Source organism: Colias eurytheme, chromosome 20 (genome assembly GCF_061535395.1).
Source record: "Colias eurytheme isolate Ceu_HAF_F1 chromosome 20, ilColEury1 Martin Lab GWU primary, whole genome shotgun sequence".
NCBI lineage: Eukaryota > Metazoa > Arthropoda > Insecta > Lepidoptera > Pieridae > Colias > Colias eurytheme.
The window spans coordinates 4,815,545-4,843,469 of record NC_142999.1 but is presented as its reverse complement, the minus strand read 5'-3'; the positions used below and the strand labels follow the sequence as shown (position 1 = coordinate 4,843,469).

Genomic DNA, 27,925 nt, shown 5'->3' with positions numbered 1-27,925 from the left:
GTATGAGGTATGAAATTGGAATTAAATAAGTCACCTTTAGATAGAATCTATATTTAATCTGATGATTTATTAAATAACAGATTTATTGATAGATTTTAATATAAGATATGACTATTTCTTCTTTCTTGTATCTGATTCATATTATATCTTATCATCTTATGTAAAATGATAGTATTTTTGTCGATATTTTAAAATGTAATGCTTACTAATTATTTTAGTTACTTTTTAGTTTTTAACAAAATCGTTCCTTTTTAAAAAAAATAAATTTTACTGAGTATATTCCAACATTTTATAGTTTTTCTGGGTACTGTAATTTCTGTTTTCTTGATATTAAGACTACTCGAAATGACAATTCTTGTTGTCTAATAAACGAGACTCTCTTATTGCAAACTAAAAGTAAATCTAATAAGAATTGTTTAAACGTGATCAACAACAAATAATATTCCTTCTTTATGTTCCTCTGTTAATTTATTTTTATTAATGATTCTTAACCAGTATCCATCAAATAACATCGTATTGCTTTTTTTACCAATACCAAAATATTCTAGAAATTTTTCAAAATTTGCGGTCTCGGTTTTAGTACCACTCCCGTTTTCTAGTCATCGTTTAAAAGTGTATCTACAGATTGCTATTTCCATTATTCAAAGCATTGTGAATATAGGTTAATATTCCTGCCCTCATTACTGGCTTTTTATTGATGTTAGAATAGTTGTGAAGGATAAATTAATTAAATTGCACAGTACATACGCATATTTTTGTAAATATTCATGCTTAAATATTAGATTTTTGAAATACCAGAGATATACAAGTTTACGTCGTATTTAATAAAATTTCCCTGTTTTAAAAACGTTTTATAGTGAAAAAAGGGATACTCAAGACACATAATAAAAAAAAGATATTCCATGGTGTAAAGAATATTAATATTTGCAGTTGTTTCATTTCTACAATTGTGTTGGTTTTAGAGTGGTACATACAATCTTCAGAAATGATCCGATATAACTATTTTTTGTGTCAACTGCTATTGATTGCGTGTGCGGCGGCATATTCGGACTTTACTATAACTCCGGTAAGTACAGTTTTTTTAATTCCTTTAAGAATTTTAATCCATTTAATTTAAAACCATATCTTCCGTCTCTTTCATGTAACAATATCGAAATGAGTCCTTTAAATTTTCTACTACACTTTCTACTAAGTACTTAAAAAAATCGAATCATCTTTTAAGAATTCCATGTAAAATGTTTATCTATTTTAGAAATAAATCTAGAACTGTTTAAAAATATCATAAGATCATGTAATAATAAATTATAACTGCTTAACCAATTAGATATATACGAGTGATAATCCGAATGAGCCTGCCATATTCAACCACGGCGAGAGCCCTGAGTGGGACGCTGACAGTCAATCCTTGCTGTTTGTGGACGTTCACGAACAAAATGTGCATCGCTTGGAGTACGCTACAGGGACTTTAAGCACAAAACATATAGGTTTGTATGGAACATCTAATTTAACAAAATTGGTTCACTTCATCTTAATTGTGGTTTGTTCATCTTAATTATGTGTGCACCTGATCATTGCTGAAACGCAACATAAGATTTAAAAAAAATAGTAATATGAAAAGAAAGCAAAGCCTCCGTGGTTTTTCCTAGTTAAAAAGTAAGCTTTTAGCAATCAATCTCTCTTCCTGCATATCTAATAAACCATTTTTCCGTTGAAGAGAAAATATCATCCATCCATAATTACTTGAATTTATTTTTATTGTCCCTAGATTACGGCCAAGTGAACGTAGTGGCGCGTGTCTCTGGTTCCAGTCGACTATTGGTCACTGTGCGCTCTGCTGTGTATTTGCTTGATTGGAATGTTAGTGGCGACTCGGCTTTAAGACTGCTTACTACGGTAGATCATGGACTACCCAGCAATGTTATAAATGAAGGAAAACCGGATCCCTCAGGAAGGTTTTGGGCAGGTAATATTTTCAGCCAGAATTTCAAATATTATCGCTTTAATCGTTACTTGAATAATCTTCTACATCAATTTTAAACTGAGTCATTATTCTGATATTCTCATTTACAGAACATTAGTTACATAATTTATTAAAAACACTCTTATGGAATCATCTGTGTTCAAACTTCAGTAGCGTAATGGATCGTAAAGGGCCCCCTTGAGGCACGATCCGCCAATAAGTCATCGATAATTGTATTTTGCCACGTAACCATTTACTCATAAGTTGACGCACGACAAGTATGGCTGTATTCAAAGTTTTGTCTATGGTCGAAGTTCTTCCTTTCTAACAAAATTTGTCCGAAATTGCTATAGAAAAATCCGGTGCTACTTATTCAATATGTCTGCTATATATTATAGGTACTAAGGGACCACAAGTAGGCGATGCAGTGCAGGATGATAAGGCTACCCTGTACAGTTTTGATCTGAACCAAGACGGTTTGGTGCAACCTCGAGTTCAATTACGACCTGTGACAATTTCAAACGGCATCACGTGGTCTCTCAACGGTACTGTCATGTATTACATTGACTCGGCAACAAAGAAGGTTGAGGCTTTTGATTTCGATGCTAAAATTGGAGAAATTAGTAAGTATTATTTTAAAATTACTGAAATCTCTTTGAATTAGGCAAAATGAGTTTATAATAATTCTTTATTTTAGGTGGAAGGCGTACGATTTTCGACGTTGCTGAGCTCAACCTTGGTGATGCTATTCCCGATGGAATGACAATCGACAGCAAAGGCAACTTGTGGGTCGCTCTAATGTTCGGCGGCACTGTAAGTATTCATGATAATGCTTATCTTAAGCTCCCACATTCGATATACGAATAGGATATCTCGTGTTTTTATTTTAATAATTTTATACCAGCTAAACAGGAGAAGATGGGACAAGCAATATGAGCTTTCTTCCTACTAGTATAAACGCAAAAATTTGGCACGCGAAAGCTACTGAACCATTTTGATGTTATTTGGCAATAATACATACATACCAAAATAGCCCATAAGCTATAGAATTACTTCTTTGGTGTTTAGTCTACGGATGAAACCGCAGAACAAGCTAAGTAAGAAATAATCAACTAATTACTTGTATTTCAGGTGTTGCACATAGACCCCGACACAAGGCAACTAGTGTACAGCTACACTTTGCCAGTTTCCCGAATCACATCTGTATGCTGGGGTGGCCCCAACTTGGACATATTGTTCGTGACCTCTTCGAATCGTGGCGCGAACGAAACTCTCGCGGGCGCCATCTTTACCATAACCAATACTGGGAGTTCGGGTGTTGCCCCATACGAATTTGTTTTTAATAGTCCCGATTCTTATTAAATACCACCTATAGAAAATGATTTGAAAAATTTAACGATACGAACATATTTTGAATATTAATTATGTGTGGGTACCTACTTTAATAAATTTATATTTTTGACTTAATTTGTGTTTTATTTATTTCTATCATTATCAACAAGACTGTGTAAACAAAATTTATATTTAAATATCAAAAATGTGTATCATAGGCATAACCGTATAATGTTGAATTAAGGTACACAGCTGATTAATTAATTTTATTAATAGCTGTTGTTTCAATAAAATAGGCATTGTTAAACAAATTTTGTTTAAAATTTATTTGATTAGATTCGGAAAATCGCGTGAGGAATTAAATGAGAATTGTAACTTTTATCGATAATTTTGGACCTCATCAAGATACTACTTACATTTTAAGAAATTTAACAGATTTGTTAATTTTTCTTTCTTATACTCTTTTTTATGTTATACAGGGTGTCCAGCAGCAGATTTCAATGTTTGAACGCTTCTAGTTTTAAAACCCGACGTGCGAGGGGGACGCGGGGGGTGTTATTCAGCGCGTGAGTTCTGCGGATTTTTTAGTTGCCATGGAGTAGTGGAGCGGAGAGCATCGCGCTTATGCTATTGAGGCATACTTTTCGGGTGATTTCGCTGGCAAAAACACGCCGTCGGTTTAATAACCATTATAAAATTCATCGTTTAAGAGATGGACCTTCGATAAATTTGATACAGTCGTGGCTAGCAAGGTTTAGGGCTACAGGTTCAGTCATTAATAACCCTAGGCCGGGACCAGCACCATCAGTATCCACGATAGAAAACATTAAACTTGTTATGAATTCTGTAATTGAAAATCCTCGTTTATCACTTCGCACACGTTCGTCGATATTGGGAATTCCTAAATCGTTTATCAGGTCATTATGTGAAAAAAGGTTAAGCTCCATCCATACTAAATTCAGAATATTCAAGATTTGCTACGGCTCATACTGCTAATGTGTCAATGAATTCAGTGCGGCAGTTATTTCCTGAAAAGCACATATCCCGAAACGGCACCATCCCGTGGCCACCCAGGTCACCAGACCTAAGTCCATGTGACTTTTTCTTGTAGGGCTATCTAAAAACTGTGGTTTACCAATCAAATCCAACAACCATAAGACAACTGAAGGAAAATATCCGGGCTGAAATAAACAGAATTCCCAGTTCCCTTTGCAAACAAGTTTTTCTCAACATGCGGAATAGATTGAGGAGTGTGTGAGAGTAGAAGGGCGGCATTTGGAAAATGTAATTTTCAGGAGATAAAATCCGCACTCGTCTTCTTTTGACTTTAATAAAAATATTTTGTTTAGAAATAATACTTCTTTTTTTACAAGCCCTCAAACATTGAAATCTGCCACTGGACACCCTGTACTTAAATGTATAGCTCCGCTCCTATTGGTTGAGACCAATAATACATAGTTACTCGATAAATGAGGTATCTAGTACAGAATTAATTTTTCAAATCGGACCCGTAGTTCCTGAGCTTAGCGCGTTCAAACAAATAAACTAACACAGAAGGCGTTATTTGATTGTAACAAAAGATATGTAACTATAATATGGATAGTTTACCTATTTATTTTTCACATAATATTATTTTGATTGCAATGACGCATTTAGTCAAGTTGGTTCAATCGTATAAACGTGAGTGAATATTTTTAATTTATTAACAGAATTTATGACTGTAATAAAATCAGGGTATTGGAGTTATGAAATTGTTTTATACGTTTGTAGGTACGTAGTTTTATATAAAATATATATTGAATAGTATATGCCACAGCACAAACACAAAATAAAATCTTATCCGAGGTTATTTCGGGGCACTGTTTGCGTTCACCAAAATTGCTCTTGAAACTGTAATATTCAATAAAAATTCTGCAACAGTTGCGAGTAAACGTGACTTATTAAACTATTTATTTATTTAAATAATTAGATATACCTCTTAACATTAATATATGATCAAGGCCAAGTTTAAATATTCTATTGTTAATTTCACTAATATGCCACTCTTAATTTCACAAATATGCAAACAATAAATCCATAATTGAGTACTTACTGAAATAAAAAAGCTAGTTTTACGACTTCTGTTTGATTCAACAACATCCAGTTATCGTTCATTCTTTAAATTTTTGTTCGATTCTTTTGCTTGTAAAAATCAAGAAAATCGGAAGAATTAATTGTTTATTTTTATTTTTTCATATTTGCTATTCAAACATCTGTGTTGGGTTTTATAGCTAGAATTGGCGCGTGACACACGCATTTATAGTAAATAGTAATCGATAATGATTCGAACAAACTTTTTTTTATACCAATTGCTGTTCATTTCGTATGTGACTTCAGATTTGGACCATTATTATAAGATTTCTATGGTAAATACAGTTATTAACTTTCAAAAAATATGTTTACACTTCTACATTTTTTTATTGGGTTCAAACTAATCCAAAAAGATAATCAACTTAATATCGACGATTATTATGGATTTACGAGTATAAAGAAAAGTTTGTACTTAATTACATAAAATCAATTAATTCAGGTATCGTCAAGTGATAGGCCGGATAAGCCCGCTCTATTCTTACACGGTGAGAGCCCGGTTTGGGACGTTGACAGTCAATCTTTGCTGTTTGTGGACGTTCACCAACAAAACGTTCATCGACTGGACTATTTCACAGGAAAAATTTACACAAAGCATATAGGTATGTATGAGTTTATTAATTTATCTGAGTTAGTAACCGACAATCTGTTTAAGTGTAACATGATTGAGGTGGAGAAAAAAGAAATAGTAGTATACTTGGACTACTATTTATTTTCTTCTTTCTTATTAGTGTAAATATTTGGGTAATGTCATAACTTTTTGTTCTTAGATTACGGTCAAGTCAATGTAGTATCACCGGTGTCTGGGTCTCGTCGACTTCTAGTCGCTGTGCGTTCTGCTTTGTATTTGCTTGACTGGAATGTGGCTGGAGACTCCGCTTTAAGATTGCTAGCTACGGTGGACGAAGGTTTACCGGACAATGTAATAAATGAGGGAAAAGCGGACCCTGAAGGAAGATTTTGGGCAGGTAAATCTATCTCACTATATATTTAGGTACTAGGTACTCTACTACTACTCAGCTTATTTCTGGATTCGATTTTCAAATCAAAGATAAGAGTTAAAAATACCTATCATATAGCAGTACATTTAAATTACACGCTATTTCTTTTCTTAGAAAAATAAGTAAGTTCATGCTTTAAACAGGTGCTTATACCTAGCGTACCGACATTTTATACATTGAAAAAGGAAGCCTTCTTTTAGGTTGTTACAAAAAGAATTGACACATTTGATATGATATTATTATTTTTAGGTACAAAGGGACCTCAAACTGGCGACGATGTGATGCCAGATAAAGCTACTCTGTACAGTTTTGATACAAACCAAGACGGATTGATACATCCACGTGTGCAACTACGACCCGTGTCCATTTCCAACGGCCTCACGTGGTCTCTAAACACCACTGTCATGTACTACATTGACTCGCCAACTCAAAAAGTTGAAGCCTTCGATTACGATTCGCAAAGAGGGGAAATAAGTAAGTAGCCTACACACGTTTATGAAATACTAACTAGGTTATGAGCCCGCGTAGTCAAAGCGCCGAGGTAGAAATTTTCCACAGCCCATTTCACTGTACCTAGTGTATTTTATTTAAATAAATTAAATAAATAAATTTCACTGTAGCTTCTTAATTATCGCCAGTCGTATCATTGGGACGTGAAGTAAAGACAAACAAACATGCTAGGGCTTCTGTAATATCAAAGTCACAGACCCGAGGAGTAGATATTAATTATTTAGTCAATAATTCCTATTTTTTCTAGCTGGCAGACGAACTATTGTGGACATTTCGAACTACGGATATGAAGATGCTATACCGGATGGAATGACGATCGATAGTGACGGCCATTTGTGGGTTGCATTGATGTTCGGTGGCACGGTACGTAAATTAGTTTAAAAAATAATTATATATATAATCTGTATATATAATATTTTCGTGTCATAATGTCTGTAACCAAACTACTCCGACTTGACCGTCGTTGATGAATTTTAGACAACTAGTCCGTAAACTAAACTATTTTACTGAACTACATACTAGCTTTCCGCCAGCGGCTTCGCCCTCGCAGTCAAAGAAAATCCGCATAATTCCCGTTCTCGTGAGATTTCCGGAAAATTATCCTATGACATTCCTCAGGTCGGCTAATATGTGTATAAAATCTTTGACGAAAACAATTATACTTATATTTCAGGTGTTGCACATAGACCCCGACGCAAGGCAAGTGGTGTACGGCTACAAACTACCAGTTTCTCGTATTACATCTCTATGTTGGGGCGGACCAAATCTCGATGAATTATTCGTGACGTCATCAAAAGACGAACATGACACGACCGAACCATACGGAGGCGCCATCTTTACCATACGGAAGACTGGCAGCCGAGGAGTCCTCCCTTATCACTTCCGATTTGATATTGCTGATTCTTATTAAAACTGTGATATTTTTTATGTTGTTTATGAAATAAATGTTTTGTAATTTTATTCTGTGTTTTATTTATATCACATACACATATTCTATTTCCTATTAATAAGTAGACCAGTTTGGTAACAATATCAAAACCGATACTGAACGAACTCCGCACTCTGTTGCATACTAAAAAACGATTAAAAAAGTAAAAGGTAACTACATGGTAACTACCTACTTGAAATCTTACTGCATTAGAAAATCTCATTAAATGACATTAATTTAGCTAAATACACCGTGCCCGTTACAAAATTAAGATTTTCCATTATTCCCTACCTTGCGTTAATTAAATAGGAGATTATCTACAATTGCGTCACGGTTATTCAGAAAATATATTTTACTTTCTTTCATCATTCTTTTTGCATTGACATTGGTAACAAGTATATTATGTAGATTATTATTACAATGTCAACTCTACAGGTTGTATTTATTGTTGGGTTTTTTAAAATCTATTTCATAGAAAGAGCTGGAAGCCAAACAAGTGTGAGTTGATTTATTTATATCTAAAAATTGTGTACCTTTCCTTTTTATCATTCCAAAAATTTGTTTAACTAGATTTAATTAGATGAGTTAAAAACGAATACCAAAATAAATAAATCTATAGGTAACGAGACATTAAGTAATTTCGTTAATTTCAGAACACACTAGTTGGACAGAAACATAAACTTCACTATCACTATGAGACCTTCAACTATACCACATTGGATTTTACTCACGCTGAAAGTCCTGCTTGGGACCCGGACTTAAACACATTGTACTGGGTTGATGTACTTAACCAAAATGTGCATGCATTTGAATATACTACGAAACAACACCGGTTAAAACATATAGGTAAATTAATTATCACTATCTTATATACTAAATATTGTAATGATAAATATCAATGTAAAAATACCTATGGAACAAAAAAAAGAGTGTGTCACCTTATCCTGTTTTGTGAAGTTTCACTTCAAAAAACAGGATAAGGTACCGAGGCAAACCACTTTTTCGCTGATACTTTCCTAATTCAATTTTTTGGCCAATAAATTTTTTATTTCTTTATCAATGATCCTACCCCAAGAGGCGACACATTAACACATCGACACACGTGATTACGCGTGGAAAACGCATTTAGTTACACGTATTAAAACACGTCAACAGTAGTTTTCATTTTTCAATAATCTTAATTGAAACCATGAAGATTTTATTTCGATTAATTAAATATGAACCAAGTGAAGTCCCGTATTGCCTCCGTAGTATGAGGAAACGCCATGCAACATACATTTTTTTCTATTGATCGATTTTCTCTACGGACAATTGGTACCTACTAACCAAGGTGATCAGCCTTCTGTGCCGTGCAAGACAAGAGAATTTATTTTTTAAGAGCCCATTTGGATATCATACCCAGGGCCCCTTAATTTTACGCTCTAAGTGTGTTTATTCTGAAACTCATTTCAAATCTTGAGTTAAAATCTTGTTAAAATGCGTACTTTCACACGAAGACAGAAGTCCTAAACAATCAAATTTTATAAAGTTAGTCTATTTGTCGTATTAAAATTTAAAACTTGTGTTATGTACATTATAGTGTGTATTATTACGATTTTTTATCAATTATAGGAAAAGGCGAAGTAAACATCGTTTTACCAATAGCAGACAGCAAACGCCTGTTAATTGGAGTGCAATCTTCCGTATATCTGTTAGATTGGGATGAACCTCTACCTTCATCATTACGTTTTATAGCAGCGTTAGACATAGGAAGTCCGGACAATATCTTGAATGAAGGAAAAGCTGATGTTACAGGCAGGTTTTGGGCAGGTATTGTAATTTTATAATTAACTTTGATACAATACATTTGATGCCCCATTGTTTTGGGATTGGTATTATAATTATTCTCTTGCTTGACCGAGCCTATCTGTTTAATTGTGAAGTCATAAATAATTACTTTATCATAACATATTATAAAGAAGGTATTTATTGTTATCATTAGATGTTAATTGCCAGCATAACAAATTAATAAAGAAACAATTCTTACTTAGAATGGGAACAATGGGCACAAGTTAATATACCTACACGTGTACCTATTACTAAAAAACTAATGGTAATTTTTAAACTTTCCATATATTTTTTATCAATAATCATCCGATGTACTAACTTTTATTTAATACGAAAGGCACAAAGGGTCCGCAGTACGGTGACACTGTGTTGCCAGATCAAGCTGCGCTCTACAGCTTGGAGCAACCACATTTCGAGCCAAGAGTTCAGCTGAAGCCCGTCTCTATATCTAATGGAATTGTGTGGTCATTGAATAACAGCATTTTGTATTATATAGACTCGGATACGCGAAGGATTGATGCATTCGACTTTGATGCAAGAAAAGGACGAATTAGTAAGTTAATTCTTCATTAACCGTAACCAAAACCGTTTCATACCTCTGGTTTGAGAACATCAGTGATGGCAAATGACTGAAGGACCTACTTAGTTATTGATTTATATGTTTTCTATAGAATTAAATCTTCTTGGTACACAGGTAAACGTCGCACAATAGTTGATATCAGCAAGTATAACTTTATGAAAACTACGCCTGAGCCCATACCTGATGGAATGACTATAGACAGGGATGGATGCCTTTGGGTTGCCCTTATGTTTGGTGGAGCGGTAAGTAAATTAGTTACTTTTGCCCTTGTATGTCAGATAAAGACATTTTTTTTTTTAAATTCCAATCCATCCAATTAAATAACTTACCTTAATAATATCCATTTTAGAACACATTAGAATCGGAGGAATTTTTCGATTTACATAAGTTGTTTCACTCTGTAATTAATTTGCCGACACCATTTTGCTATTATCAATACAGTTAACATAACATTATGTATCTTCATTTTACAGGTTATACGTATAGATCCAGATCAGAAAAAAGTAGTGGCAAAAATTAGCTTGCCCGTTTCCCGCGTCACTTCCGTAGTGTGGGTTGGAGACACATTAGAAGAGTTGGTTGTAACCACATCGCGACGCAATATGGACGCAAGGGAGCTAGAACGGGAACCGTATTCTGGGAATTTATTTATTCTTAACAAGCTTGGTACTGGAGGAGTACGGAGCTATAAACTTATTTTTAATGATTCGGATATTTATTAAATTTCTATAAAGTGTATGAGATTGTATGTTTAATTGTTTAGTCTTCGGAATAGGTTAGAAAATTTATTTTGATACTATTTTAACTTTTAAGGTAGTTAGTAATGTTTTAGTTGAAGTAAAAGTTATATTGGTATGTGTAGTACAAGTTGGAAGGGCATCGTGTAGTAAATAAATAAAAGATAGTTAATTCATGATATTTTCTTTATTTATTTTATAATTGCGTTCACAACAAGATTCATTTAACAAGATTTGTATAATGCTTTAGACTCCATCAAGATATAACAGAATGAACACGACAACAGCGAAATACTATTATAAAACGAGAAAATAATTTGAGAAAAGTTTTAATCTTCAAAATTGAGAAAATATTTACAATCTTTTCATCTAATACAATTTTTTAATATAATTTATTTATAAATACGTCGTTTTTCACTGAATGAAATTAATATTAAATCCTTTGACTACAACCAGATCGTTTATATAATTTTAATTCAAATTTATAGACGTAAAGTATATCTAATATTACAATAGTATAATAAAATACAAACGTAATTGTTTAACATTAGGCACATTTTACCGTAATTAAAATCTATTAAACCTGTCTAGGAACCATCTAGAATAAATGAACAGCTATTGCACTCATCCCCGAATTCTGACAGAGCATTATCATGTATTCTGAATACTAAGATACAGTTTGAGAATTACGATTTCTGGAGATCACTGTAATAAATATCCATCGCTTTGATTTGAAACGCAAGCAAGCGTACCTGTTTTCATACTTAAATATTGATAAAGGTTTAAGATAAACACACGTAATATTGGTTGGTATATTCCAAAAATCTAGAATATTTTAGAAATTTTCAGGTACACGTATTTACAGGTACACGCCCCTTGTGTTTCCATACAATACAATATAAAACATCTAAACATCCAAATATGTTGAAATAGATAAACCACACGCTCACAATTAAGAACACTTATGAGATATTAAAGTTATATCTATTTAACAATCATATATTTTGCTATGTATCTAACTAAACTAGGTCAACTATTTTGAACGGAGAGAACAACTATTGGAATGTACATTTTTAATAATGTATATAACTAATCGTTAAATATAACTATTAAGAGACGTATCAGTCAGATATACATTTAACTCTATTTTGCAATGACGCATGTTATGTTCACGAAGCGCTTAAATTTGCTTTTCATGTTTCATGTTAGAAAAATATTTGAGTAATAATACAATAAAGGTTCTGTAAGGAAATAATTTTTACAGCACTTTAGACGTATTTTTTAATATAAAAATATTGAAAGAGATATTTTTTTAATAACTGAGATTTTATAAATTCTATTATTATGTGATAACTATTGAAAATATGCGTCTAGCATCTAGTGAAGTATTGTAGGATATCTGGGACAGACCTAGTGAACTATTTTTAGATTGTACTGAGTTTTATAAAACCATTATATCAAATATTATTGTATGTTAACTCTTTAGACGGCCTACTGAAGGGTAGGTAATAAATTCTGGGAAATTAAGTAAGTGTGTGAATAAATATTTTTTCAGCTATCCTACAACTTTCAAAGGTCTTAGCAATGTATAGTCTCATTTTTTTGGAAGCAGATTAACTGAGGTAGATGCACATTTACAATAAACGCTAGAAAGCAAAATAATGCATACTTTTATAGTTGACTGAGATTCTATAGAATGGTTTTATAAGTCTTTATAAACATTTGTACACGAATTAATAACACTACCTTTTATAAGTGTTCGTTATACATAAATATAAATTCATAATATACTAAAATGAAACGAACTAAACAATTATTATTCTGAATATAAGAAACATGTCTCCATTTTCCCGAAAAGCTAATCTCTAAACTTTACAAATAGAAGAAAAAGATAGAATTTTAACATCGAAATATAAGACGCGAATGTTAGCAATAGGAAAATGTTAACAACATTGCAAGCAATAAAGGCCCATAATAATATTTAGATGAAAAAGACTATATAAGATAAATAAATGATGATGATCACTGGCAGTGGTATGGCTTTACAAGACCTACGTGATACCTATACATCTAATATTTTAATATATGTAATATGTATATTGATACAGTTGTCATTTTATGATGAACCATGCATATTTGTACACTATATAAAAACGATTTTAATGAAACAATCTACAAACAAATTTATATTTGTTAATTATAATCTGAAAATCAATTTAATTCAGTAACAATCTTTGAATCGATCGCTCAAATAATTAAAGTGTATTATGTCGCTAGTGCGGCCGGGTAATATTTTTTTCTATTATGAAACTAGAATGCATGGCGCTTATTTCTCGATGTGTGTTGAAAGGGAATAAGAATTTCTCTTTCATTTTGCTTTAAGGCCTAAGGGTCCAAATCCACGATCTAAATATCTCCGTTTGTATATTGTATCCACACGCGTTCATTCAGATCACGCGCCTACAAGGGGAGAAACATACGCAATACGCACTTCAGTGCGGCAGGAACGCAAAACACCAAGTCCCGCAGTGCCGTGTTTGATTTTGGAGGAATAGCGAACGGCTTTAATGAAATAAGTCAGGGCAGCCGTGAGGCGTGAATAACAAAACGCAACTACGCACGTGAGAGGAAAAAACCCACATTAAGATGTAGATTTGCAGCCCCTCAAGTACGCACGTACGTGCGTTGACACGCAGCGTGATGCGTGGGTGTGTGATAATGGCTTTAATTCGTCTACAATTTTGTATGCAAGTCTATTGAAATTTTGATCATATTCTGTTTGATTATATCTATTTATATATAATGTACAAATTGCATGCATATTGATATCGAAAACATAACAATAAATAACACTGCAATAAGGATTCCCTTAATTTTACATTCCACTTCTTATATTAATGATCTTACTTCTAAACTTCTAGCTTTTAGATAAAACTATTGTTAAAGATAATGCAGGTACTATAACTATTATTACTATATAAAATATAGACATGAATGAAATTACAACAGTTGTATTATGATTATTTTCTATAAAACATTGAATATTATATTTAAAACATTCGGAATATATTATGATTTTAAATCTCTATTTTTGATGGACGCGACTATAATAAAAACAAATACATAGAAGAGAGTTGGTGACCATATCGTGCGTTTGCCAATTGTTTAATGGGCCATCTACACAATGGGCATGATTGGGCGAGTAGAGACAATCACGATAATGCTCTTTCACCAATAATGTGCGAGGATGTGAAGCGTGGAATGTGTTTGTAAATAACCAATAGTATCGCTTCAAACTGCAAGAAGCGATATGATTGGTTTTTACAAACACATTCCTCGCAAATTATTCGTGGAAAAGCACCCTACATGTATTACTACATGGATCGCCGTCATTGTGGATGTTTATTCATAATCACCGTAATAACGACAAACATCGACGAGCATTTGTTGGGCCAACGCTGCCCATTGTGAAGAGGGCCCATAAAGTTATAACTATTTTGAGTCTAATACTAACGTTACAACGACACAACCTACGCGTTTATCAACCGTGTTTTTGCCTAATTTGGTTGCCTTAAGAATTACATTCTAATAGGTTTAAACTACTTGTTTCTAACTCTTTGGTTTCCATTTGAATGCAAAAATCAGTTTAAATTGATCAAGGTTAAAAGTCTTAAGAATATACCTAGAAGGGCTTTTTTTCTAATACGGTGTAAATTACCGCACCCCTAATTTTCTCCAATTCTATTATAAGTTTTTTATAACCTTTTATCCCGATGAGCCCAAACAAACCTTTTCACCAATTTTTAAATAATTTAATTACGAATCATATAACAAACTTATAATAATAACTAAATAATAATTTAATATACCCTGACAAATATCACAAAAAATGTGAGCCGTCATGGGACGCCTGGCAGATGTGAAACATCGTTCGGTTTACAAGTGAGCCTATAGATGTGTATAGCGTGGCGACCCGTCGGCATGGCAAGCGTCGCCACGTCAACAATTCGGTTTACAAGTGATCCTATAGATGTTTCACATCAAACATAACCTAAAATATGTAAGTTATAATTTAGCCAAAACCTGTCCAAATAATTAATCAAATACATAATAACGATTTCCAAATTTAAAAAATAACCAACTTAACGAATTTAAAAAGTAACTTTACAAAGAGAGCGAAAGATTGAACATTATTTTACTTTGATTCAATGATAATTTTGTATTATATTATGTTTTATGTACGAATCAAGAAAAAATTTTGATATATCAATATAACACTTTATAAGGGACTAATTATGTTTCATTTCTGACTATTTATTCTTCACTTAGATACTTTTTCATTTCCTTTATTGTTGCCGTCTTAAGCAATAAATCCACTCACGATTACGATGGTGTTGCCATCGACGTAATATATTAGGTGTTATTATCGACATAGGAAATTATGGCAAAACTTTCGTAATCTTTTATATTTTAGGTACAATAAGTCCCGTCATAATATCGAAGGTGCAACACCTTATAACACCGAAGATAATACGTTGATTGCAAAATCAACGTAATATCTTCGGTGGTACCATCGACATACGAAAATGGTAATATTTTCGAAGCGTTTTATATTTTAGGTATACTAATCCCACTCTAATAATCGCGGTGTTCGCATTGGCTCTTATTTTACGTGTTGCCATGAACATGAAAAAAGTGAATTATGTCAACATTTTTGTACTAATCTATATTTTAGGTGCAATAAGTCCGCTCATGATATCGAAGGTGTTGCCATCGGGTTGCAATCGTAACTCGCCTTGTTCAGTTCGAACTAGCAGCCAGCCGTACTCGTCCAAGCCAGTAATGGTGCCAGTTACTGGACTATCCGAGTCTTGCGTTTGTACGCGGATTTCTTCGTCGCTGGAAATATATTATGTATTTTTATATATCGGTTAGCACAAATTGTGATAATTTTGTTTGATGGATAGTATTTGTATTTTGTAGTTGTTATATTAGGAAGGATTTGAAACTCGTAACTTATATAAAATTGAACATAATTTATATCTCTGCCTTTTGCTGTTATATTGGTTATAACTTATAACTTATAAGAGGAATAAAGATAAGAAATTGTGAGTAGTTTCAAAGATGAAAATATCTGTGGTATAGAAAAAAAGTGTTCAAATCCTATCAATGCTCTAAAAACATGTAATTCGTATATTTAAACTATTATCTGAACTAGGTTATTAATTATATTGTTCTTTAAACTACCCTCAAAAATATTATAAATAAACGAGAACTGTATACTTACTCATGCAACCAGTATTGATAATACTGTTTCAGAAAAGAGTCCACACCACCCTCACTATTCATTAGATCCAATTTTTGCTCCAACTCAGAGCAATATCGAGCTAGGAACTTCTCTATCGATATCGTCGCTAGTGTTGTGCCGTGTTTAGTGTTGTACTCGTTGATTATATCGTTCACACATGTCGTTGGTACGCTGTTTGATATGTTTACACCGGTTCCTGTAAAATCATATACTTAGGAAATCTATCATATTTATATCCGGAAAATAATATCTAGTACCAACCACTTATAAAAAAGCGTGTGTGCCGAGCAGTCGTGTCAGAAGTGAAACTTCTTTGGCAACATTCAAAGATACCAAAATCGTCGCTTTATTCCATGACGTGACTGTATTGACCTTGAATTTTATTCTCTACTCGCCTAAAGAAGTTTCACTCCTTCCTCCTGGACCTCGATAGTGAATAGACGTTCTTTTTATAATTGAATAAATTCTGTAAAATAATTTGTATAATATGATTATGGAGCCTTACCTATATTGATGATAACATCATCTGCCATACAACTTGCCGTTGTAATAATTCCACCGATTTTCATATCACGTCCATAGTAAATATCGTTGGGCCATTTTATTCTGTCAATAAAATATTATACATAGTTCGAAATCGTTCAAAATTAACGCACTACTGTCGTTTACGACACTAGTTTAACAAATTCTGCTAAAAATTATGGTGTTAAATACGAAAATTCGTGTGAAGGTGTGTTTTACATTTATTTAGAAACTAAATTTCTTAAAAAAATAATATAATACTCATGTTAATAAGTACAAAAAAAATTGGTTGTCTGTAAAGTCGGTTTACTGACGATAGTTGAACGTGACAACGTCCGATTGTGCTCTTTGTCGCTCGTTCCGCGCTCTCGCTTGCACATGGAACGCCTCAGAGCGAGGATACGCCACATGAGTCATGATTTTTCGTGCGTGCAGGCGGCTATCGAATTATAAGACGTTGTCACGTCAAAAACATTGTAAAGTAACAAACCTGATATCGAAATGTTCGTAGGCAGGATCGCTGCGTATCGCACGCACTACTGCGAGTGCGGTTGCGTGCTGTATTAGTGGGATTGTGGGACTCATTTTCTGCCACACCTGTGAATAATGATGACACGAATTTTAGTGGACCATTGTTTTTTATTCAAATCTATACTAATATTATAAAGCTGAAGAGTTTGTTTGTTTGAACGCGCTAATCTCGGGAACTACTGGTCCGATTTGAAAAATTATTTAGGCTAATATAGCCTAAATAATTTTTCAAATCATCTCGCTAAGACCAACAGGAGCGGGCTGCGGAAAAATCCGCGGACGATGACAGACAATGTTATAAAGATGCAGTTATTCCCGTTGTTATATGTATTATTTCATAAGCGTTATTATGTCATAAGCGCTCACATTTTGAAGACTCAAATAGTGTGAAAGTGAAGAGAGAAAATTGTGAGGCGAGAGCGGTACGATACGTGCGAAAGCATTTACGTGGAAAAATTAAAATTATAACAACGCTTTTCTTGTGTCTCTTTCTTTACACGCTTTTATTGTGACTGAAAAATATGTGCAAAAGTTTATCTAATAATGTATACGCATTTTTAAATCTTTTGGATAACGCCAATTAAGATGAAAAATGACATATCCACATTTCATCATATCATTGTCTTTATTAAAAAATAAATTGGTTTGTAAAGTAGGTTTACGATCGAGATGTTTACGTGATAACGTCTTATTGGTGGCAGCGCTCGAGATGAGACGGGAGATCGGTCCGTCTCTCTCTCGTTAAACCTGCGATTGCGCTCGTGAGGTTTTGGTGTGACACAAGTTTCTGAACATGTCACCCGACTAAAACGATTTTAAAAACGTTATCACGTTAAAAACAGCCTAGTCAATTAATTCTCACGTACCTGCAAAGACATGACAGCCTGTCCAACAGGGGATATCCATTGGTTCGTGGCCCGCCCCCTGCCCGCGGTCTGCGCGCGCGCCACCGCGCCCGCACCGTGAGACAACTGCCCTTCGATCACGAGCTGGGTTGATGACATCACATCCGCGTATATGAGGATACGACCAATGCTTGTTGATGTTAGGTTCTGAAATTAAATTAATATAGTTGATAGTCTTAATCAATATTTTTAAAATAGGAGGTTTTATATTTTAAGATTGGGAGGGAAAGACGAAAGTCGATGTATCGCGTATTGCGATTAAACATGCATAGCCGTTTTCGTGCCGCACAATTGTATTTTATCTCTACGTGAAATGGAACGCAGTTTGGAATGTTTTATGTTGAGTGAACATGAAACATTCCAAACTGCGTTAATTAGTTATTAATCATGTTTATTTCAAATCATTGCTTGAAGCAGGGGACTTAAATAAAGGTTTTCTACTCATTATATCTACCGGCCATTTTAATTTAGACTTTAGTGTCATGTTGCTTTCAAGAAACAAAACTTACATCAAAATATTCCACGGTAGAAAAATTTTCAGGGCATTCATACAAATAAACAGGTAGGAAGTTTTCTGAAGGTTGTTCGACTGGCTCCTCCCCTCGCATACACCATTGTAAAGTTAAGTCTCCGATCTTCTGCACTCTCTTGCCTTCCTCCGATGGACACCAACCCTCTACTAGCGATAATTTGTGCTGACAACACCAAAAAGTATATACATATAAGCTCAAGAAATAACTCACTACAGTTCGCGACCATATTGCAGAAAATATTAAGTGATGAAATTAGCAGCCAATTTTGAACGCAATGTAAAATAAAATAATTTGGAAAATCCAAAAGTGCACGCCTCATAATTTTTTTTTAATAAATATTTATTAATTATTATTTTTGTTTATTTAATAACAATTAAACCACATCGAATCAGACCCTGAAAAATGAAAGGGTTCTATTCCTGAGCATACTCAAGCGTAAGAGAAAAAAAAAGACTCGATTAGTAAAGTATTTCGGTCGCTATCGTGTTAACAAGAAAAAGGATCCGCACATACAGACACACGGACGTCCAAGACAGAACTTTTTTAAACTGTTTTTTAACTAGTTTAAATAACAAAAATGACATCAAAAATATCATGAACGTTAAAAATAGTGTTTTTTCTTAATATGTGTGTGTATGTATTATCTTACAAGTGCAATGTATGATACATAAAGACATTTTAAGTTTGAAAAATCAGATGTTTTGCGCGAAGTGACAGTAGTACCCACCTCAACGCTTCGCTTATGAGGCGTGCAATATTTTTAGAAAAATAAAGTTACATGCAATATAATGTATACGTCGCTTTATACCTATTTATGTTGGACGTCTATTTATAGCGTTGATATAATCTATAAAGAAATTGGTCTCACAATTTTTAAATGACATCTAAAACATGTTGAGTTGTGAGTATATAACAAAGGCATATAAGGGCTAAGGGCTGTATTGCCTTTACTTTGGACATTAGAAGCATAAATGTCTTGGTCTTGGAATGTTAGCTATAATATGAAATTAAATTTAAAGAATATCGAATGTAGCAAGCATCCTAGAAATAAGAAAGTTAGAAACCCTTAAGACTTTAAGGTGAGCAGTGGAAGCAAATCTAAAAGGACAACGTTAAATCGAGCAAGCGTGTTAATTAGTTCGTTAAAGTTGGTATAATTAGCGGAGATTTCAAGATAACTTCAGCAGGCAGCAAAATTTGCACTGTAATATTATAATCTCCTGTTTCACCATTTGCGGTTTCTATCAAAATACTTACTTTAAGCTTAGATGATTACGATATTCATTCAAGAACCAAATAAGGTCCTTCGAGCCGGATTCATTTAACAAAAATGATAGAAATCTAAAAATAAAATATACAACGCGCTATCTGTCCTGTTAACCAATTATAATATAGATAAAACCTATCAAGCGAAAATAAACCTTGAAATCTCCGGAATAAAGCGTACAATTAACGAACACAAAAGCACAAGCGAGGTAGGCCTCACCGGGCATCACACCGTCACGTGGCCCGGGCCCCTGCGAGACGACGGCCACGCACCCTACCGGACAATGCCCAACTTTACACATTTCCTCTTATACTTTGTGTTTTCTATGCTCACGAGTGTTTTTTTTTCTTGGTAGAAGTTTTATGTGTACTTAAATTGATTACGATTGTTACTATGCAAGTGATATTGGATATACGAGTATTAGTGTCGTGCAAAATTGAATGATGAGTCACGTGTAATGAATGCGTGATAAAATAGTTATTGGTATAATAAGCTGCCCCCTTTGGGATTAATTTGTTACAATAATAAAAACTTAATCATATTTGAATGGTGCTGTAACGAGAACGAAGAAAAAAACTAAACAAAATAGTTTTGATCAATGACGTGTATAAGTATGGATATGTGTGTCTTTTTAAGAATAATAATCTATATGATAAATGACGGTGCGCCTAAAAGCATTTCAAATAAGAGCTTTCTTGAACTTAAGCTAGATGCACATCACAACTAAATAGAAATACTTTGAACTATGAATAAGAGACGATTATATAGAAATACATAATTTAAATACAATCGTCTTCAGCAATGGCTACCATGACATTAAATGGGGATGCTTGATACAATAGAAAAGGAAAAAGATCTTACCACATGGTCTCCGAGGAAAAATGCCCTAGTGTAGTCGACTTGAGTTATTTCCTTAGGATCTTTGACATGGAGACCAAGAATATCACCAAGGATCTTGTGAAGGATCTCTAGCCTAGCTTCGTTGCTTCTTATACCTTCGTCGCCGAGGTAATCGCTCGGATCTGCTTCCAGATGTATCTATAGTAAAGTTAAACATTATTAAAATTATGGGAAAGAAAATAGAATTCTATGGAAAAACTGTCACTTAACTACCTAAATTTGCCTATAAAAATGTATTATATGTGAAAAAGCTACGTCAATGTTAACGTCCTTACTTCTTAATGGCACTCATGTGAAAAAACTTCATAAGTAGTGGTATACATCATTTATCAACTTTACAACAAACAAATAATTTACCTGTGAAAATATAGCAATTCCGTTGTTAGTGAGGTCTGTAGCTTGTAATAAGGACGGAGTTCGCCAAGTCTCTTCAGAGGCCAAAACTTGGATATCCAATTCGTGTCCTGGATGGCCAGTATATTTCGATGGCCTAGCATATTCGATAAATATTAATAGAAATATTAATTTTCATAACACTCCAACGATACTCAATTAAAAAAAAGAGCGTATGTTCCAAGCACTCGTGTCAGAAGTGAAACTTCTTTGGCAAGATTTAAAGATGTCAACCACGGACGGTGACGGTATTGCCATGACGCAAGCTTTAAATTTTACACTCAACGCGCCTGAAGAAGTTTCACTACAATAATCTGTAGATAATTATTATTTAATTATATTCTAATTGTTTTTGAGTATCGCTCGAGTTCCTTGCGATAAACATGCACTATGAGATGCTCAAAGATCAAGCCAATTCTTGTTGTATCCTCATCTACACCACATTTGATATTTTAATTCAGATTTGTTAGTAAAGCATTTTGGAATTTGCGTTAAAATATCAAATGAGATTGTTCAGGTTATACTTACACTAATGAATAGAATAAGGTAACACAACATTGATGCAGAGATTTTATGAATTGTAATTGGAAATACATAGCTTATAAAAGTTATAACTAAACTAGCAGTAATCGATGAGATGGAATGGTCTGATAAAATTTCCGCATTAATCTTGTTATACTTGGCCGTGCCTTAGTTCAAAGCTTTCATAAAAATAAACATGTTTTTTCTCTTTTATCGTATTTTCAAAGTGATCTTAAACCATGCTCTATCTTCTACATCCAATTAAAAAAAAATAGTTTGTTAAAAGTACAAGATTTTTCACGCATTTGCATATAAACAAAAAATCAGGAAATAATCAATTTGAAGTATTAATAATCAGATAAAGTGAAAATGAAATCTCTTTATTAAAACGCAAATTATAGTGACTAGGAGCAAATGACTATTTATTTCTTGTTTCGTACCAACACATATTGGCATCCTGACTGGCTCTGGAAAATGTTTTATACTCTAATTACAATCACATTATTCTTATTAAAAATTGTATTAAAACATTGATTATTTGACATAAAACGTATTGTCTATTTTATAGTGAAGAGTTGATATAAGAGGTAACTTACTGTCTATCACTCTCAGTGGAAAACTGTTTCTTAGCAGGAGATGCCTGATAGCAGAATATGTGATGTTTCATTTTAACAGACTTCCATTTGTCATAAGAAAACTGGACTACTTCATTTTCCCTGATCTGTAAAACAATAAGAAGACTTAAGAAAATTGAAAAACAAAAGAGATTACAATAAAAAAAGTTAAGATGTTTCCAGTTCCCAAAACTATTTTGGAAACTGCTGCAAATTGCAATTGATATTAACAGGCGGGACTTTTTCCATTTACGTATTCTAAAATTAGATCATCAACAATATTTGTGTCCAGGTTCAATTTAAAACTCGACAAATTAAAAGAATGAATTCAGATTTCTTAACAAACATTTCACAAAATAATAAACTTTTCTTTTATATATAGTTCATAGAAGTGTGAAATAGTAAAGGTCAAGAGGTTGTTACTTTAGAGATTTCCAATACATTGCAGTGGGGAAGACATTGGCTACAGGTCAAGGTCAGTCATCGTCACTTTTACCCTTAAACTTGTTTTGCATAATCAATTTACTGCATTATCTGTATTACGCAATTTCTTGGCGTCTTCTGTCTTAAGCTAATGCTAATTTAAATTAATTAAGAATGATACAGGCAAATCTTTGAAAAGTGAAAATTAAGGGAAAAGTGATGTTTCTTTAAAACTATTACTTATAAGTATTAATGATTAGTTTTCTCGGTTTTTTTTACAGAAGTTGTATGAACTAATTTCATATGTATCTTTAGAGGTACCACATACATTTTGCCTTCACGTTTTTATTCTCTTAGTTTAATTATAATTATGACGTTAACATCACAGACAAATAAGATTATGTTTCTATAAAAAGCACAGGTATAAATCTCTATTAATGTGACGATAAACCACTTACACAATCAAAGGTTTCCGATGAGAAACTGAATGCACTTAATGATACTCATTTTAAATGAATAAATGTTGAAGAACATAATGTGATCATCAGATAGAGATGTCTTACAAAAGTAAGTTAATTGCATAACATTCCCTCAATGTTAACATTTTATTTAAAAGGATAAACAATACATATTCATGTAATATACCATCTTTTGGTAAACTTTTAGGATGTCGAAAGTAGGCATTTCAGAATTTCAAGGGAAAAAAATGCCACCACAACCGCAAATTACTTAAATGTTTCTAAAGAACACCAAAATAAAAAAATCACTGTCGTAAATTACCTCAGCAGTTTTATAATGCGGCAACACTGTATGCAATAGATCGGAACAGAGCGCCAAAAGTCTGCCGCCGTCCAAGAGATGCGCTAACAGTAAAGGTGCGGCTCGACCGGCACAACCAGCCACTGCTACTAGGGCAGCTCGACCCCTCCAAGCCCCCGCGCATAATGTATCCCGGGACACACTGTATACTGTGTACCTGGAGATACAGAACTAGGTTTATCCTACGCTTAATAAAAGTTGTCATTTGATTTATGCAAACTGTATTGAATATTTTATTTAAAACAATCCGTGTACGCATTTGTTCATGTATAAGCAGTAGCGGCGCGGTGTACACGACCACTGCAACTAGGGCAGCTCGACCTGTGTTGAATGAGTGTAGTTCTACCCAATTTTAAGTTGCCATTTAATTAATGGAATCTCCAATGAATATTGAATAAGTGCACAAATAATAATAGTTAAAAAAAAACTAAAAAACACGCTTTTTATAGAAAACCGAACTAAAAAATAGAAAATTTTTATCAAATTAGTGTATTGTCATCGGTCTTCAATAAATCTACAAAGTTTGAACGAAATCTGGCCGTTTAAAGTGGGTCAAAATCGCGCCCAAAGAAGTCGGTTACAAACATATAACTAGGTGAAGCTAATATAAAGCGTGTAATAAAAACTTTTTGATAAAATACGATAATAAATGTTAGTACATAATATATAAATGTTACAAGATCAATCTGACCCAATGGGATCATATTAGAAAACGAGATAAGAAACCATAAAAGAATAAAATAATGCACTTACCTATTACAATCTAAAACTTTCTTCAATGATGCTTCCAAATTATCTCTAGCTACAACACTGTCTGAATATATCAAAACGTTTGGTGATTTCGTATTAACTAATGGACGGGAACTTTTCATTGACTTCGGCGTCATTTGCGAAGGAGGACTCGTTTTACATTCCTCTTTTGCGGTAGAACAGGTTTCAAGCGGGGGAGGAGGCTGCTGCTTCTTTGGCGCTGTAGTACTAACTATTCTCTTATGTGTCGTAATTGATTTAATTTGACTAGATATGTTTAAAAGTGATGTTGAAAGTTGACTCGTCCCCTTCTTCAAGTCAAGCTTCAAACTCGACTTTTTCGGTGTTATATTATGTTGTATTTCTACAGTAACATTTTCTACTACTAATTCGTTATCTGGTTCAACTTTTTGGTCTTGAACTTTCTTTGGTGATTTCTCTGGAGTTTTATGTTCTGTTTCTTGTGTTTTAGGAATTACAGGAGGCTCTTCATCATCCCCCGAGAGTGACTTAGTTGTGATTGTGCCAGCATCAGTTAACATAACATTTCGTCTAGTTATAGGTATAGTATCTACTTTTTCACTACCCCCATTCATTTCAACAGTAACACTTCTATCAGATTTAATATCTACTACTTTTGATAGTTTTCTCAAAAGAGAAGCATGGACTGGCCATTGAAATTGTTCATTCGGTAATTTGAGGCTGTGTTGAATATCACTTCGAAGTCCTCTCATGGATAAATCAGTTGCTTTGTTAGGTTCTCCTGATAGCTGAACCGCTGTATAAAAGATTATTAAATTTCAATTCCTTATAGATATTTATTTAAGTATAATATGTACATTGAACAAAATGTGACCTAACCAAGAATTAAATAAGATTACATACTTAGGAAATGCATAATCAGTTAAAATCAGATTACAGATGCATAATCAGTTTAGAACAGACTTTTCTTTTCTTTAATATTGTTGCATTAAGATTTTGCAATATAAAATTAATTGCTATTAAGTTAATTAGAGTGTGTGTGCCGAGCACACGTGTCAGAAATGAAACTTTTTAGGCAAGATTCGAAGATACCAAAATCGCCTTACTCCATGACGTGAAGGTATTGCCATAACACAACCTTGAAATTTTACCCTCAAAGCGCCTAAAGAAGTTTCACTTGAATAATAATTATACTCACTTTGAATCCTGACAACTGGTAGCTTATGATCAATTATAAATTCACCGCCAACAAAATGGAACCCAACAAGACTAAGGTGTTCAATATTTGTCTTTAAAACTATTGCCAAGTGTGATCCAGCTTTCCATGCTATTGGTTGACCCATTGACTCCAACTAGAAATATGGAATATTTTTAAAATAATTCAAATGTTAAAACTAAAAAATTTGTATTAAAATGTTATTATGTATTTATACTTTTTTTATTTTATAATTATGTACATAGTAGTGTGTTTCTTAAAACCTAACAGTTAATATAACAGTAGTCCTATTCTGTTAAAAATGTATATGAATTTGACATTATGAATTTATGAATAATTAGTAGTTTAAGAAAGCATTTTCACTCACCGAAATGATGTCATAGTAAGAGCTTTCCTCATGTGGGTCCATTTCACATTCAAACAGTATTTCTAAATCTACATCAGTGACTTCTGATGTATCATTGGAGCCCAATGGTAGACCACCAGCACATGACACCCAGTCGCTTATCTCTATACATTGTGTTGGTTTCATACTACATATCCGAGAGGCATTTGTATAGTCCAGCAAATCACATAAGTAGGCATTCTTGGGATTTGTACACAATTTGGAACTTAATGTGGGAGTTTCTAAAAGAATAACATTATGTAATGGCAATTGTAAGTTGATAACTTATTATATTATCAGCTATGATATTCTATATTCATATAAAAATGTTTTATGGGTTAGTTCTTAATAAGTCTATAACTGGCACAATGAATACCTACAGCTTATCAGTACATAATATTGTAAATGTTTATGATTTATATAAGTGACTTAGTGTGTCCTATGGGATTACATAATGAAATGCACTGTACCTGCAGCATTTTCTGGAACTTTACAAAATGCAACACTTGTATTTCCACTCAAAAACTCCAAAAGACGAGATCGAAATGATCGAATACGCCAGGTCTTTATGAACGTCATAGCGATGTAAATCGGCGTAAACAACATGATTTGTGAGATAACAGGAGATTTATAACATGGAGAACAATCTATCACAAGGGCATGATATGCTATTTAACCACAATCAGTCTTTAGGTTCACCAGCTACAAAATTGGGTTATCGATTCTAAAGCACATCCTATGCAAAAGTGAATTTAATAGAAATTGAGATTAAATGAATAAAATATAGCTTTACGCTTTTAACACTATGCGGAAACCGTTTAAGCATCTTCAAAGACTACTGTTTCTATAAATCTCTCATAATTATAATTAAAATAAATATATAATTGAATTCACCACCCGCGACCCGTTGCGATGAATTATTGACAAATCACAAATTGACACTTGACACTTGATTTCGATTTGACTTTTCCGTAAATTGACATGACCAAATGTCAAACGGTACATTCCATTTTACGCAAACCACTTGAAATAAAAAAAAATAAAAAGGACATCATGAAACTATTATTATTTGAAATTATTACAAACTTTAAATACCTTTCGCATGTGTTTGCCCATCTGAGTCGGCAAAACGGCGGACACAGACGAATAATCAAATTAAGATTTGTAAACTTTATGTAAACTACATTAAAATTTAACATCCATCATTATCATCATAATCATAATTTGTTATTTATTTCTGCAGGTAGCATTATAGTCCTTTCCACCTGATGATTTCTGTGACACATCGATTATTGACACGTGTAGAGATGTCGGATACTGAAATCGTATCAATTGTTTCCGATAATCGATAATATTCTATATGGAAATGAAATCGATTTGAATAAAGTACCAAAATTAGTTTTTTCGGCATTTCGCCAACAATTAACTAAGGAAACTTAGCAAACAACAGCAACAAAAAGTCAACAATAACAATTAGTAAAAATAACAGAATACCACGTAAAGTATCAATATAAAAATGCAACTTGTATACAAGGCTGACGTACTCGTACAGACGATTGACTCGATTGACAAACGATCACAAAATGGGCGCCGATTATAGTGCCACAAACTTATCTGACCCGGTGACAGTGTCACTGATGTCGCTTTCTTTTATATAAACAAAATATTCCGTATAAAAAGTCTGTGAAAATGTGACATTTCAAAATAGGGGCACGTAGTTCCAGTTTTTGCCACCGGGTCAGATAAGTTTGTGGCACTGTATATGATTTTCCAACTCTATGATTTTTCAACGATCCATTTCATGTACACGAATTGCGTAGGTATTATATTTATGTGTTATTTTATTTTATTTT

General features: G+C 33.3%; 4 protein-coding genes across 4 annotated transcripts; 3 read left to right on the top strand and 1 right to left on the bottom strand.

The window, feature by feature from the left end:
• The first annotated feature begins 903 nt into the window (after positions 1-903).
• Positions 904-3,415, top strand: LOC149899607 (regucalcin-like). Its single transcript, XM_090113894.1, has 6 exons — positions 904-1,066; positions 1,325-1,484; positions 1,766-1,963; positions 2,359-2,583; positions 2,658-2,773; positions 3,092-3,415. The coding sequence occupies exons 1-6, from the start codon at positions 986-988 to the stop codon at positions 3,320-3,322; spliced, it is 1,011 nt and encodes a 336-aa protein (XP_089970020.1). The 5' UTR covers positions 904-985; the 3' UTR covers positions 3,323-3,415.
• Positions 3,416-5,855: 2,440 nt separating this feature from the next.
• On the top strand, positions 5,856-7,890 carry LOC149899606 (regucalcin-like; the record flags this gene model as incomplete). The annotated part of the gene is made up of 5 exons (XM_090114032.1): positions 5,856-6,021; positions 6,190-6,387; positions 6,670-6,894; positions 7,178-7,293; positions 7,604-7,890. Coding segments are annotated over 5 exons (942 nt in total), but the record flags the coding sequence as incomplete, so codon positions are not given.
• Positions 7,891-8,278: 388 nt separating this feature from the next.
• Positions 8,279-10,989, top strand: LOC149899605 (regucalcin-like). Its single transcript, XM_090113585.1, has 6 exons — positions 8,279-8,356; positions 8,512-8,704; positions 9,470-9,667; positions 10,023-10,238; positions 10,380-10,507; positions 10,739-10,989. The coding sequence occupies exons 1-6, from the start codon at positions 8,279-8,281 to the stop codon at positions 10,985-10,987; spliced, it is 1,062 nt and encodes a 353-aa protein (XP_089969711.1). The 3' UTR covers positions 10,988-10,989.
• Positions 10,990-14,740: 3,751 nt separating this feature from the next.
• Hcs (holocarboxylase synthetase-like protein) lies at positions 14,741-26,975 on the bottom strand. The gene is made up of 14 exons (XM_090113715.1): positions 26,543-26,975; positions 26,055-26,314; positions 25,670-25,823; positions 24,493-25,267; positions 23,701-23,896; positions 22,480-22,604; positions 21,326-21,458; positions 20,930-21,106; positions 18,778-18,963; positions 18,230-18,415; positions 17,323-17,429; positions 16,816-16,916; positions 16,290-16,506; positions 14,741-15,901 (listed from the first exon to the last, which is right to left on the bottom strand). The coding sequence occupies exons 1-14, from the start codon at positions 26,676-26,678 to the stop codon at positions 15,727-15,729; spliced, it is 2,928 nt and encodes a 975-aa protein (XP_089969841.1). The 5' UTR covers positions 26,679-26,975; the 3' UTR covers positions 14,741-15,726.
• Positions 26,976-27,925: the final 950 nt, after the last annotated feature.